The sequence below is a fragment of the Stomoxys calcitrans genome, chromosome 2 (assembly GCF_963082655.1).
Source record: "Stomoxys calcitrans chromosome 2, idStoCalc2.1, whole genome shotgun sequence".
NCBI lineage: Eukaryota > Metazoa > Arthropoda > Insecta > Diptera > Muscidae > Stomoxys > Stomoxys calcitrans.
In genome coordinates this window covers 45640522-45653379 of record NC_081553.1, presented here as the reverse complement: position 1 = coordinate 45653379, position 12858 = coordinate 45640522, and the positions used below count along the sequence as shown (strand labels likewise).

The following is a 12858-nucleotide window of genomic DNA, read 5'->3' as shown; positions in this document are numbered from 1 at the left end:
GAACTCTAGCCAACGCAACCATTGTGTTTAATACATTCAACTAAGGTAATTTCGTGAAACAGCTCGTGCTTCATACGATGCCTATATTCTCCTTTAAGGCAGACTTATCCATATGTTTTACGAAGGATCTTTCTTTTAAACATTCCAAATACTCAAGTATCCCAAGTACCCATACATCGCAGCCATACAATAACACGGGTGTCTTATATAGTGTGACCTTCATCTATCAATAGTTGGTTTTGCTCCTAAATTTCTCCATTTTATTATCTACTCGGGCTCTCAGAACGTTGCGGGAGTTGTCTTATCTCCATTTACCACCAGACTCACTTTCGCTGATTCTCTTGGTGCTTTCGCAAGCACCCGTGCCTCACAGCCATACAATAACACGGTTGTCTTATTAGTGTGACTTTCATCTATTAATAGTTGGTTTTGCTCCCAAATTTCTCCATTTTCTTGATCTGCCCGGGCTTACAGGACGTTGCAGGCGTTGTCTTATCTTCATTTACCACCAGACTCACTTTCGCTGATTCTCTTGCTATACTTTCAATGGCTGCAAATGCTTCTCCCTTTAACCTACCTATAATATGGATCATTGGCATGGGCGAGTAGAATATGTTTTCTTGTGAGTAGTGTGCCTATTTACACCTGCATCTCGTATTGTGTTCTTCATCAGTATTCTACTTCCAAACCACTTTTATACTATTAAATTTAAGGAATTTTGAATGATGGATTACATCTCATCTTGTCCTTCTATAGTAGTATTACGAGTATGAATTCATTCTATGAAAATTTTGGCCTATTCACAACGCCACAACATTGCTCGCAACATTTTTTTAATTGTCATTCATAACCTTTATTTACATTCACAATTTAATCAATATTCCATGATAAAGCTGTATGGACCGTATATCCATTCCTTAGCATTTTCCTGGCCTGGAAGACTTGACGCCTTAAATACAATTAAAAATTATTAAATTGATTACACTGTATAAATAATTGCAAATTATTCACTTACGAAGATTTTCTTTACAAACAGCAACATCCAAAGTGCATGAATTAGAAAATTGTCTTCTGCTGCCATTGTTCAGTGTAGCACAAACAGGACTGTAGATGAAAGTACAAACATCAGGACATTTACGTCTCTGGGCCTCAGCCATTGAAGGTAGATTAGCCAATGCCATTATGGCTATAAAGGCCAAAGTAAATATCAACTTGAAGGATGCCATTTCTTTGCGTAGCAACTTGTCTTTATAGCACGATATCTTATGATTGATTGTTTCAAAGATTTCCATATTTGAAGCATTTTATATAGTCTAGCGATAACCGCAACTTACACCACAAAACTCGAATGTTGTAGTCATTTGTGATTCCTCTAATTTATATGATTGCTCTTAGAACACATAAGTCTGGTGGAATTAGTTGTAAATATAGAAATATTTACAAATGAAATAAAAATACAATTGAAATCAGATAATTGATCGTTTTGTTTCAGTTTAATGTATGTTATTTTATTGTCTTTAAAAACTACAAATACACCTACATTTACATCTTTTCACTACACATTGTAATATAGTTACAATATAATACTCGTTCTTCATTGTTATAACCCTTATGTTACATTCAAAATCTTGATCAGATTTTCTACACCTAACCAAAGAACGTGCAGTATTCAGTTGTAAGTATATCTTTGATATCATCATATTTATAAGGGTGAAATCCACAATGGCGTTATTATATTCTTAATTTAGTTAAACAATTATAGGTTCCCACAATATTGACATGTGAATTCTCAGATTTAACTTCAGTTAATACTTAGCGGAGTCTACAACTATCAACAAAATGGTATTTAACCTTAAAGAAACTAGTACAAATAGTTTGTGGACAAAACATCTAAAACAAGTCAAAAAAAGCGTTAAGTTCGGTCGGGCCGAACTTTAACCTGCTTAAGGACAAAAAAAGAACCTTTGCAAAGTTTCAGCTCAGTATCTCTATTTTTAAAGACTGTACAGACAGACGGATATGGCTAGATCGTCTTAGATTTTTACGCTTATCTAGAATATATATACTTTATAGGGTCGGAAATGGATATTTCTATGTGTTGCAAACGGAATGACAAAATGAATATAACCCCATCCTTCGGTGGTGGGTATTAAAAGGAATTAAAAATAAGTAAGAGCGTGCTAGGTTTGGCCGGGCCGAATCTCATATACCCTCCACCATGGCTCGCATTTGTCAAGTTCTATGTGCGGTATATCTTTCTAGGCAAACAAAGACATAATGAATAAGAACAGCTATGTTATTGGTGCTGTATAATGTTATAGTCCTATTCGGATCATAAATCAATTGAATGCTGAACATTGTAAACGTCATTGTGTATTATTTCAGTTCATTCGGATAAGAATTTGCCCCTTGTAGAGGCTCAAGAAGCAAAATCGGGAGATAGGTTTATTTGGGAGCTGTATCAAGCTATTGATCGATTCAGACCATATTGGACAAGTATGTTGAAGGACATGGGAGAAGCCGTTGTACAAAGTTTATACCAAATCTGATGTGAATTTCGCCCTCTAGAGGCTCAAAAAGTCAAGATCCCACATCGGTTTATATGGCAGCGATATTAGGTTATGTTACCTCATGCAAAATTTCAACCACATCTGATGAGAATTGCGCCTTCTAGCTGCTCAAGAAGTCAAGATCCAAGATCGGTTTATATGGCAGCTATATAAGGTTATGAACCGATTTGAACCATACTTAGCACAATTATTGAAAATGATACCAAAACTCCACGTGCAAAATTTCAGTCAAATCGGACGAGAATTGCGCTCTCTAGCGGCTCAAAAAGTCAAGATCCAAAATCGGTTTATATGGAAACTATATCAAAACATGTACCTATTTGGGCCATTTACAGTCCCAACCGACCTACACCAATAAAAAGTAGTTGTGCAAAATTTCAAGCGGCTAGCTTTACTCCTTCGAAAGTTATCGTGCTTTCGACAGACGGACAAACGGACGGACGGACATGACATGACGAGATGCGTCTCAGACGTATATTTCGAGGTGTTACAAATAGAATAACGAAATTAGTATACCCCCATCCTACGATGGAGGGTATAATAATATATAAAAGCCGACCAGTATGGAATAGGACAGCAATAAAAGGTCTTTCGTAGTAGAGTACACTTTTTACCCTTAAATTGGGATAGACACGGGAGGATCTACGGATCGTTAAAAATCTGGTAGCTTTGAAATATAATTTTTAATGTAGATAACCAAAACAAACAAAAACAAAAAATAATTAGTGTGGATCTGAACGAGACCCGTTGTCCTGAATATCTTGATAGCCTCCTTCAAAATGCTTGACATAATAGCGCAAAACAAAATTGTGCTCTAGCACGATGCTGATATTATTTCAGGGTCCGCCCCCTAAACTCCCTTCAAACCGGCCATGTTTCCCTACTATGACAAAAAGTAATAGGTATTTGATAGTATTGTAGAAAACGAATATGATATCCAATTTTGTGATCAAGTACTTGGGAGTCGTCCAACCCCATAAACTTCCCCTAAAGCAATGGTTATTGGGGCTAAAATAAAAGAAATGTAAGAGCACTATGCTGATATTTTTTCAGGGCTTAGTGCGTGGGTGGCCGCTACACCCTAGATATCCCTTAAAGTGGACATATTTGTGGATTATGACAATAAAGGGTTCAAATCTGATATCTGCTTTATGGCCAAGTGTTTCAGGGACGCCTCACCTAAACTCCCCCTAAACCACACATACATACCGACTATAGCAATCATATGCCCATTTAAGGAGATAGGGTAACCCCCTATACTTCGAACTGATTTTGTATGCCAGATTCGTAATCTACTCCCAAACACCTTTCATTTGAGGCCCATATTGACATGAACGTCCAATATGTCGGGGTTGGGGCGGCCCGGTGGGTACTCAAACCCAAATTTTAATACCATTTTCGTATTCTATTTTCCAATACATTTCATATGAATCCCATATTGTCCCGATCTGTAACGGGGGAGGGTCCGCCCCTTTCCGATATCAACAAATTATGAAGCCTATTTCTCCTTTCTTCCATATTCGCAATCTACTCACAAACACCTTTCTTTTGAGTCCCATGATGTCATGATCGTCCAAAAAGCCTATTTTAGGGGGTATGAGGTTGGGGCGGCCCCCCAGTTACTTGGACCCAATTTTTAATACAAAATTCGTACTCTACTCTTGAATACCTTTCATTTGAGTCCCATATTGTCCCGATCGGTCCATTTTTTTTTTTTTTTTTTTTTTGGGTAGTACTTTTGGGGTAAGGGAGGGGGTCCGTCCCCCTTCCGATACCGAAAAATTATATAGCCTATGCTTCCTTTCAGACCAACCAACACAATCTGTGAAAATTTTAAGGTAATCGGTTCAGCCGTTTTTGAGTCTATATGGAACAAACAAACAAACACAAATTCAATTTTATATATTGGGTTGCCCAAAAAGTAATTGCGGATTTTTCATATAGTCGGCGTTGACAAATTTTTTCACATCTTGTGACTCTGTAATTGCATTCTTTCTTCTGTCAGTTATCAGCTGTTACTTTTAGCTTGCTTTAGAAAAAAGTGTAAGTAAAGTATATTTGATTAAAGTTCATTCTAAGTTTTATTAAAAATGCATTTACTTTCTTTTAAAAAATCCGCAATTACTTTTTGGGCAACCCAATATAAGATATATTTATGGGAGCTATATCTTAATCTGAACCAATTTTGTTCAAAATCAATAGCATTCTTCCTCGGGCCAAAAAAAAATACTTGTGCAAAATTTGTCCATAATCGAACAACAAATAAGACAAGAATATCAAATATCGAAAGAACAGCAAAATTCATTTTGAAGATCAGTGGAGCACATTTTGTTTTTGACACATGGTTTCTTCGGAGAAACTTCTTAGAATTGTATGTAGTTTACGTTTTTGTTAAACGATTTTTTGAAAAGAAAAATCGACCCGGCCTAACATATATATTCTAGATCGTCATGACATTTTAAGTCGTTCTAGCCATGTCCGTCCGTCCTTTTGTTTGTCGAAAATACCCTTAATTTTGAAGGGATAAAGCTAGGTGCTTGAAATTTTGCACAAATACTTCTTATTAGTGTTGATCGGTTGGTCCAAATCGGTTCTTATTCTAACATAGCTTCCATATAAACAGATCTTGAGTCTGGACTTCTTGAGGCTCCTAAGGGCGCAATTCTCGTTCGATTTGACTTAAATTTTGCGCATGGTGTTTTGGTATCACTTCCAACAACTGCGCTAAGAATGGTTCAAATCGGTTAATGTTTTGATAAAGCTGCCATATAAACCGATCTTGGGTCTTGACTTCTTGAGCCTCTAGAGGGCGCAATTCCCGTCCGATTTGACTGAAATTTTGCACATAGTGTTTTGGTATCACTTTCAACAACTGTGCTAAGTATGATTCAAATCGGTTTATAATCTGGTATAGCTGAGATCTTGACTTCTTGAGCCAATAGGGCGCTCAATTCTCATCCGACTTGGCTAGAATTTGTCATGAGATGTTTTGTTATGACTTGCAATTACTGTTCGAGGTATGGCGCAAATCGGCACATAACCTGATATAGCTGCGATATAAACCGATATGGGATCTTGACTTCTTGAGTCTTTAGAGGGCGCAATTCTCATCCGATTTGGCATAATTTTTGTGCAACGGCTTCTCTCATGATCTTCAACATACGTGTCTAATATGGTTTGAATCGATCTTTAGCTTGAAACGGCTCCCATATAAACCGATCTTGCGTCTTGCAATGTGCAAATCTTATCTTATCTTGTTTCTATTTTAATTCTCATTCACAACCTTTATTTACTTTCATTATCAATATCAATAATGTATGATAAAGTTGTATGGACCTTGCATCCATTCCTCAGCATTCACCTGGCCTGGAAGACCTAACACCTAAAAACAAAATAAAAAACTTTTTACACTGTATAAATAGTTGAAAATCAAAAACTTACGAAGATTTTGTTTACAAACAGCTACACTCAAAGAACATGAATTGGGAAATTGTCTTCTGCTGCCATTGCTTAGTGTAGCACAAACAGGACTAAAGACGGCTGGACAAATGTCAGGACATTTGCGTCTTTGGGCCTCGGCCATTGAAGGTAGATTAGCCAATGCCATTATGGCTATAAAGGCCAAAGTAAATATCAACTTGAAGGATGCCATTTCTTTGCGTAGCAATTTGTGTTTACAGCACGATATCTTATGATTGATTGTTTAAATGATTTCATTATTTGAAGCATTTTATATGGTCTAGCAATAACCGCAACGTTCCCCACAAAACTCGATGGCGCGGTTTGTTCTGGCCATTTGTGATTCCCATAATTTATGTGATTTTTCTTAGAACACACCAGCCTGGTGGAATTAGTTGTAAATATAGAAATATTTACAAATGAAATAAAAATACAATTGAAATCAGATAATTGATCATTTAATGTATGTTATTTTATTGTCTTTAAAAAATACATTTGTAAGTGTACGTTTGCATCTTTTCAATATATATTGTAATATAGTTATTAATACTCGTATTGTTATTTATTGTTATAACCCTTATGTCACATTTAAAATCTTGATCAGATTTTCTGCACCTAAACAAAGAACGTGCAGTATTCAGTTGTATGTATATCTTTAATATCATAACGGGGAAGTCCACAATGGCGTTACTATTTTCTTTATTTAGTTAAACAATTATGGGTTCCCACAAAATCAACATGTGAATTCTCAGACTTAGCTTCAGTAAATAAATAGCGGAGTCTACAACTGTCAACAAAATTGTCTTGAACCTTAAAGAAAATAATACAAATGGTTTGTGGACAAAACATCTCAAAATACATAGCATCATCACTTTATTAATAACAAGTAAAAGCGTGTAAAGATCGGCCTGGCCGAATCTTGTATACCCTCCACCATGGATCGCATTTATCAAGTGCCCGGTATCTCTTTATATGCTAACAAAGGATAATGGATACGAATTGCTATTGACTATAAACCTATTCAAACCATATTTGGCACGTAGGTAACAGCATAAATCGTTGTGCAAAATTTCAGCCAAATCGGTGAAGAGTAACGCCCTATAAGGACGCAAGAAATAAAATCGAGAGATTGGTTTATATGGGAGCTATATCAGGTTATGAACTGTTTCGGAAATATTTGGCACGTATGCTTAGGGTCATAGTGCAAAATGTCAATCAAATTTGGCGATAAATGCGCTCTCTAGAGGTCCAAACAGGCAAATCGGAAGACCGGTTTGCATGGCAACTAAATTAGGTTATAAACCAAACTAGGTTATAGACCAAATTTTTTATGGAAAAAATTTCGGAAAAAATTTATAGAAAAAAATTCGACCAAATTTTTTATAGAAAAAATTTTGACCAAATTTTTTATAGAAAAAATTTTGACCAAATTTTTTATAGAAAAAATTTTAACGAAATTTTTTATAGAAAAAATTTTAACGAAATTTTTTATAGAAAAAATTTCAACCAAATTTTTTATAGAAAAAATTTCAACCAAATTTTTTATAGAAAAAATTTCAACCAAATTTTTTATAGAAAAAATTTCAACCAAATTTTTTATAGAAAAAATTTCAACCAAATTTTTTATAGAAAAAATTTCAACCAAATTTTTTCATTTTTCAAGTTTTTGCCTGTTAGGGCAAGATCATTAAATTTAACAATTTTTGTTCGTTTCTCTTTCGAGACAAGCTCAAAAAACAGAGATGCAAATGGAAAAGGAAAACCAAAGATAGCAACACACATCAACCACTATGGGACGGGTTTCGTCTTTGGTAAGAAGAATTTTCAACTATATTAGGTGTAATGGCTTCAAGGGCCGTGCGTTGGTATGTTGTATTTGAATCGTATTAATAGCGAAAACGCATCTATGATAAAATTTTTTGAAGGAAAAATTTCGACCAAATTTTTTATAGAAAAAATTTCTACCAAATTTTTTACAGAAAAAATATCGACCAAATTTTTTATAGAAAAAATTTCTACCAATTTTTTTGCAGAAAAAATGTCAATCAAATTTTTTTTAGAAAAAATTTTGACCAAATTTTATAAAAACAAAAATTTTGACCAAATTTTTTATGGAAAATACTTTTGATCTAAAAAGCCGACCAAATATTTTTTAAAAAAACAAAATGGACCAAATTTTTTATAGAAAAATAATTTCGACCAATTTTTGTTTAGAAAAACTATTTCAACTTAATTTTCTTTCTTAGGCAAAACAAGTAAAAGCGTGCTAAGTTCGGCCGGGCCGAATCTTATATACCCTCCACCATGGATCGCATTTCTCGAGTTGTTTTCCCGTCATCTCTTCTTAGGCTAAAAAGGATATAAGAAAAGAGTTGCTCTGCTATTAAAACGATATCAAGATATGGTCCGGTTCGGACCACAATTAAATTATATGTTGGAGACCTGTGTAAAATTTCAGCCAATTCGTATAAGAATTGCGCCCATTGGGGCTCACGAAGTAAAATAGACAGAACGATTTATATGGGATCTGTATCGGGCTATAGACCGATTCAGAACATAATAAACACGTTTGTTGATGGTCATGAGAGGATCCGTCGTACAAAATTTCAGGCATATTGGATAATAATTGCGACCTCTAGGGGTCAAGAAGTCAAGATCCCAGATCTGTTTATATGGCAGCTATAACAGGTTATGGACCGATTTGAACCATACTTGGCACAGTTGTTGGATATCATGACGAAATACTTCGTACGAAATTCCGTTCCAATCGGATAAGAATTGCGCACTCTAGAGGCTCAAGAAGTCAAGACCCAATATCGGTTTATATGGCAGCTATATCAGGTTATGAACCGATTTGAACCATACTTGGCACAGTTGTTGGATATCATAAGAAAACACGCCGTGAAACATTTCATTCTGATCGGATAAGAATTGCGCACGCTAGAGGCTCAAGAAGTCAAGACCCAAGATCGGTTTATATGGCAGCTATATCAGGTTATAGACCGATTTCAGCCATACTTGGCACAGTTGTTGTATATAAAAGCAAAACACGTCATACAAAATTTCATTTCAATCGGATAAGAATTGCGCACTCTAGAGGCTCAAGAAGTCAAGACCCAAGATCGGTTTATATGGCAGCTATATCAGGTTATGGACCGATTTGAACCATACTTGGCACAGTTATTGGATATCATAACAAAACATGTCGTGCAAAATTTCATTCTGATCGGATAAGAATTGCGCACGCTAGAGGCTCAAGAAGTCAAGACCCAAGATCGGTTTATATGGCAGCTATATCAGGTTATAGACCGATTTGAACCATACTTGGCACTGTTGTTGGATATCATAAGAAAATTCGTCGTGCAAAATTTCATTCCAATCGGATAAGAATTGCGCACTCTAGAGGCTCAAGAAGTCAAGACCCAAGATCGGTTTATATGGCAGCTATATCAGGTTATGGACCGATTTGAACCATACTTGGCACAGTTATTGGACATCATAACAAAACATGTCGTGCAAAATTTCATTCTGATCGGATAAGAATTGCGCACGCTAGAGGCTCAAGAAGTCAAGACCCAAGATCGGTTTATATGGCAGCTATATCAGGTTATAGACCGATTTGAACCATACTTGGCAAAGTTGTTGGATATCATAAGAAAATTCGTCGTGCAAAATTTCATTCCAATCGGATAAGAATTGCGCACTCTAGAGGCTCAAGAAGTCAAGACCCAAGATCGGTTTATATGGCAGCTATATCAAAACATGGACCGATATGCCCCATTTACAATACCAACCGACCTACACTAATAAGAAGTATTTGTGCAAAATTTCAAGCGGCTAGCTTTACTCCTTCGGAAGTTAGCGTGCTTTCGACAGACAGACGGACGGACGGACGGACAGACGGACGGACAGACGGACGGACAGACGGACGGACAGACGGACGGACAGACGGACGGACATGGATCGACATAAAATGTCACGACGATCAAGAATATATATACTTTATGGGGTCTCAGACGAATATTTCGAGTAGTTACAAACAGAATGTCGAAATTAGTATACCCCCCATCTTATGGTGGAGGGTATAAAAAAGCCGACCAAATATTTTTTAGAAAAACAAAATGAACCAAATTTTTTATAGAAAAATAATTTCAACCAATATTTTTTTTAGAAAAACTATTTCAACTAAATTTTCTTTCTTAGGCAAAAAAAGGATATAAGAAAAGATTTAATCTGCTATTAGAGCAATATCAAGACATGGTCCAGTTTGGAACACAATTAAATTATATGTTGGAGACCTGTATAAAATGTCAGCCAATTCAAACAATAATTGCACTCTTTGGGGGCTCAAAAAGTAAAAAAGAGAGATCGATTTATATGGGAGCTGTATCGAGCTATAGACCGATTCAGACCATATTAAACACGTATGTTGATGGTCATGAGAGAATTCGTCATACAAAATTTCAGACAAATCGGATAATAATTGCGCACTCTAGAGGCTCAAGAAGTCAAGATCCCAGATCGGCTTATATGACAGCTATACCTGGTTATGAACCGATTTGAACCTTATTTGACACAGTTGTTGAAAGTAATTATAAAATACGTCTTGCAAAATTTCAGCCAAATCGGATAGGAATTGCGCCCTCTAGTAGCTTAAGAAGTCAAGTCCCCAGATCTGTATATATGACAGCTATATCAGGTCATGAACCGATTTTAACCATACTTGGCACAGTTGTTTGATATCATAACGAAATACTGCGTGCAAAATTTCATTCCAATCGGATAAGAATTGCGTCCTCTAGAGGCTCAAGAATTCAAGACCCAAGAACGGTTTATATGGCAGCTATATCAACACATGTATATGGCCCATTTACAATACCAACCGACCTACACTAGTAAGAAGTATTTGCGCAAAATTTCAAGGGGCTAGCTCTACTCCTTCGGAAGTTAGCGTGCTTTCGACAGACAGACGGACGGACATGGCTAGATCGACATAAAATGTCGCGACGATCAAGAATATATGTACTATATGAGGTCTCAGACGAATATTTCGAATAGTTACAAACAGAATGACGAAATTAATATGCCCCCCATCCTATGGTGGAGGGTATAAGAACGGACTCTCCTAACGTTGACAGTACAAGCAAACGAAAAAAGCACCATGATCTTAGGATCTGTACCTGGAATGTTCGGAAAGGTGCAATATACGCATTGGCAGATGTAGTAGAATAGTAAACGGCAGATATTACCGCTTTACAGGAAGTGCGATGGACCGGGAATGGCGTCACAACTACACTAAATGGTGACGAACTATACTATTGTTGCCATAATACGAGGCATGAATTTGGATGTGGATTTGTGTCTTGTCTTCAGCTTTACTCCGGTGGATGGGAAGCTAGCTACAAACGCATAAAAACCAAATTTTTCAACACCTGCCTTATTTGTACCCATGCCTCAATAAAAGACAAGGGCTAGCAGACCAAGAAAATTTTCTACGATCCCCTAGCGAGAGATTACCACCGCTGCCCGCTCATGATCTGAAAGTCGTTCTGGACCAACAGTCGGGCAATTTAGCTTCCACTAGATTACGACCGATAATGGGTTGAGGCCAATAGATTTGGCTGCAGCAAAAAACATAGTAGTTAGCAGCACCAGATTTCAACATAAAAAGATTCACAATGCCACATGGTTGTTCCTATATCAAGAAGTAAGGAACCAAAGGGATCACGTTGAGATAGATGAAAGGCATTTATCCAGCGTGGATATTCTACCAAAGAATCAAACATGAATCTCTTATAGACCATCAAAGCTTGTAAAATCGGGATACGCATCACATCCTATGTTGGTGGGAATATTGGCCAGACTGCGCATCTTTTGAAAAGTGTAGAAGTTCATATAAACATAGTCAACACTACACACATCATTTGATCATATGACCAGCCAAAGCAACTTAACTCTTAACAAAATCTGGATAGATACAACACCCCATTGCAGTGGAATATCTATGCGTACTTAAATTTTAGTATAATTTATTTTAAGAATAATTCAAAAGATTCCAAAAAAAACGAATAACACTAACAAATTTTACATTACATTTGACTAACCAAGATTTTGCTTAAAATATAACTGCTGACTATAAAGATGGCAAGATAATATAAACCATTTTCAGGATTTGTAGGGCAGTACAAAAGCCATCCTAGTTGTTGCTGTTCAGTTCAAGCTACGATTCCCTATTACGTTTACAGCTTCATGTCATCCTGCGAATTGTACTCATGATTTAACATTGCTTCCTAACACTGTCCAGGGTTTGAAGACTTGATGCCTGAAATTAAAAACAGCATTTATCAGTATTTTTCCATAGCCACAATTTATATACCAGATGTAGTAAAAATCCCTAGTTTTACTTACGAAGTCTTTGTTTGCAAGCGGCGGCTTGCAATTCACAGGAATTTGAGAACTGCTGTTTTTTGCCATTGTTCAATGTGGCACACACAGGACTAAACAGAGCAGGACAAATATCGGGGCAATCGCGTTTTTGAGCTGCAGCAGGTTGGGGAAGATTAACCAAGGCTAGCACAACAATTAAGGCCAAAGAAAAAATCCATTTTAAAGATGCCATTTTTGATCGAATTCGTATGTCTTCACCCAACTATTGTTAAGATGCGAATATGTTTCGTTATCTCCATAGAGATTAACTTTTATAGTCTAAAAATATCATCAGCCATATGGTAGCTAAGCTCATTTAAATATTTGAGTAAAACCTAACTTACAAATCTTTCAGTCTTCAATTAGTGTTGGTTAAACAGGTGGAGGATACAACAACCATTTG

The 12858-nt window shown here is 36.3% G+C and overlaps 2 protein-coding genes across 2 annotated transcripts; both read right to left on the bottom strand.

The window, feature by feature from the left end:
- Nucleotides 1-761: 761 nt before the first annotated feature.
- On the bottom strand, nt 762-1273 carry LOC106089861 (turripeptide Gsp9.3-like). The gene is made up of 2 exons (XM_059363614.1): nt 1016-1273; nt 762-949 (listed from the first exon to the last, which is right to left on the bottom strand). Exons 1-2 carry the CDS (start codon nt 1224-1226, stop codon nt 918-920), a joined length of 243 nt encoding a protein of 80 aa, XP_059219597.1. The 5' UTR covers nt 1227-1273; the 3' UTR covers nt 762-917.
- Nucleotides 1274-5884: 4611 nt separating this feature from the next.
- LOC106089848 (four-domain proteases inhibitor-like) lies at nt 5885-6270 on the bottom strand. The gene is made up of 2 exons (XM_059363603.1): nt 6012-6270; nt 5885-5952 (listed from the first exon to the last, which is right to left on the bottom strand). The coding sequence occupies exons 1-2, from the start codon at nt 6220-6222 to the stop codon at nt 5921-5923; spliced, it is 243 nt and encodes an 80-aa protein (XP_059219586.1). The 5' UTR covers nt 6223-6270; the 3' UTR covers nt 5885-5920.
- Nucleotides 6271-12858: the final 6588 nt, after the last annotated feature.